This window comes from Talpa europaea (genome assembly GCF_964194135.1).
Source record: "Talpa europaea genome assembly, chromosome: 12".
NCBI lineage: Eukaryota > Metazoa > Chordata > Mammalia > Eulipotyphla > Talpidae > Talpa > Talpa europaea.
Genome location: NC_140079.1, coordinates 71,388,663 through 71,390,164, shown reverse-complemented (window position 1 = coordinate 71,390,164; position 1,502 = coordinate 71,388,663). Strand labels below are relative to the sequence as shown.

At 47.9% G+C, this 1,502-nt stretch overlaps 1 protein-coding gene across 1 annotated transcript; it reads right to left on the bottom strand.

The window, feature by feature from the left end:
* Positions 1-557: 557 nt before the first annotated feature.
* Positions 558-1,502, bottom strand: LOC311180550 (olfactory receptor 6N2-like; the record flags this gene model as incomplete). Its single annotated transcript, XM_084248478.1, has 1 exon — positions 558-1,502. The coding sequence occupies one exon, from the start codon at positions 1,500-1,502 to the stop codon at positions 558-560; it is 945 nt and encodes a 314-aa protein (XP_084104604.1).

Sequence of the window (1,502 nt, the reverse complement as noted above, 5' to 3'; positions counted from 1 at the left end):
ATGATTTGAAGTTCTGTAGCTCATTTGAACCTAGCATCCTCATCTCTAATCCCCAAACTTCAGAATTATAAATAAATTCTCAGATCCAGCTTCAAACATACTTTTATTGAACCATCTCCCCTGGTTCACAATGCACATCTTAATATTTGCCCAAGAAACTCTATGATCTTTATTTATGCTAAACTTATTTAATATGTTCTCGACTCTTCTGCAGGAATCCTACCTTGAGCACCATCCCACAGACAGCTTTAGTTCTTCCAAGTTCTTCTAAACAGAGTTTTATCTCACGTTGTGTTTTAAGTCTACCTCAATATTTTCACTTGAATCCTTCCTTACTTTTTGGTTTTTTGTTAACATATGTGTCCTTTCAGCTATACTGGATAGATACGGATTTGGGAAGCCATATTTCTCTTCCTCCACAAATTTTCCAAATTTGTCCCAAAGACTTCGTCCATTTTATTGGTATATGCAGTGTGTTTAAAAATTATTTGATTAGTAAATTGATTAAACAAAAAAATCCTACAGTTACTAAATGGATGGGATATGACTAGAGATCCTCAGGGCCCCTTCAACATAGCCTTAACCCTCTGGGTGATCCTCTTGACAGCCTCCTTCACCTCTTTATTACGAAGGGTATAAATAATGGGGTTGAGAAAAGGGGTAACCAAAGCGTACACCAAGGCAATGCACTTATCTGCACCCTCAGGGCGACTCCCAGATGGCCCCACATAAACAATGAAGGCAGAGCCAAAGAACAGTGCCACCACAGTCATGTGGGAGGAGCAGGTGGAGAAGGCCTTGGCACGGCTGGCAGCTGAGGGCAGCTTCAGCACAGTTCTCAAGATTCTCCCGTACAATCCAAAAATGAATATAAGATTACATGCATTGATTGTGCCAATCACTCCAATATGGACTTGAGCATGCCAGCCTGTGTCCACACATGCCAACCGCATCAGTGGTGCCAGGTCACAGAAGTAATGGGTCACCTCTCTCAGACAGAAGGGCAGAGTGGCTGTGAGACTGGCTGGCACCAGTGCAGCTGAGAAGCCAGCTGCCCACGATGCCCCCACCAGCCGCAGCTGAACCTGCCTGCTCATGAGAGCGTGGTAGTGCAGTGGGCGACAGATGGCAAGGTAGCGGTCCAGCGCCATGACAGCCAGCAGGTAGCACTCGCTAATGCCCAGGGAGTGGAAGACATAGAGCTGGAGGAAGCACGCCACTGGCAGGATGGGGGAGTGCCCATGGAGCAGGGAGTGCAGCAGCAGGGGCACCGTGGTGCTCACATACCAGAGCTCCAGGAAGGAGAGCACGCTGATGAAGAAGTACATGGGTGTGGCCAGCCCCGAGTCTGCCCGCACCAGGATGATAATGAACAAGTTGCCTGCTAGGGTGAGGAGGTAGATGCACAGGGCTCCCAAGAAAGCCAGTGGCCTCAGAGTGCCAGGGAGTGTGAAACCAGCCAGGATGAAGCTTTGGGTCCACGTGTGGTTGACGTGGTCCAT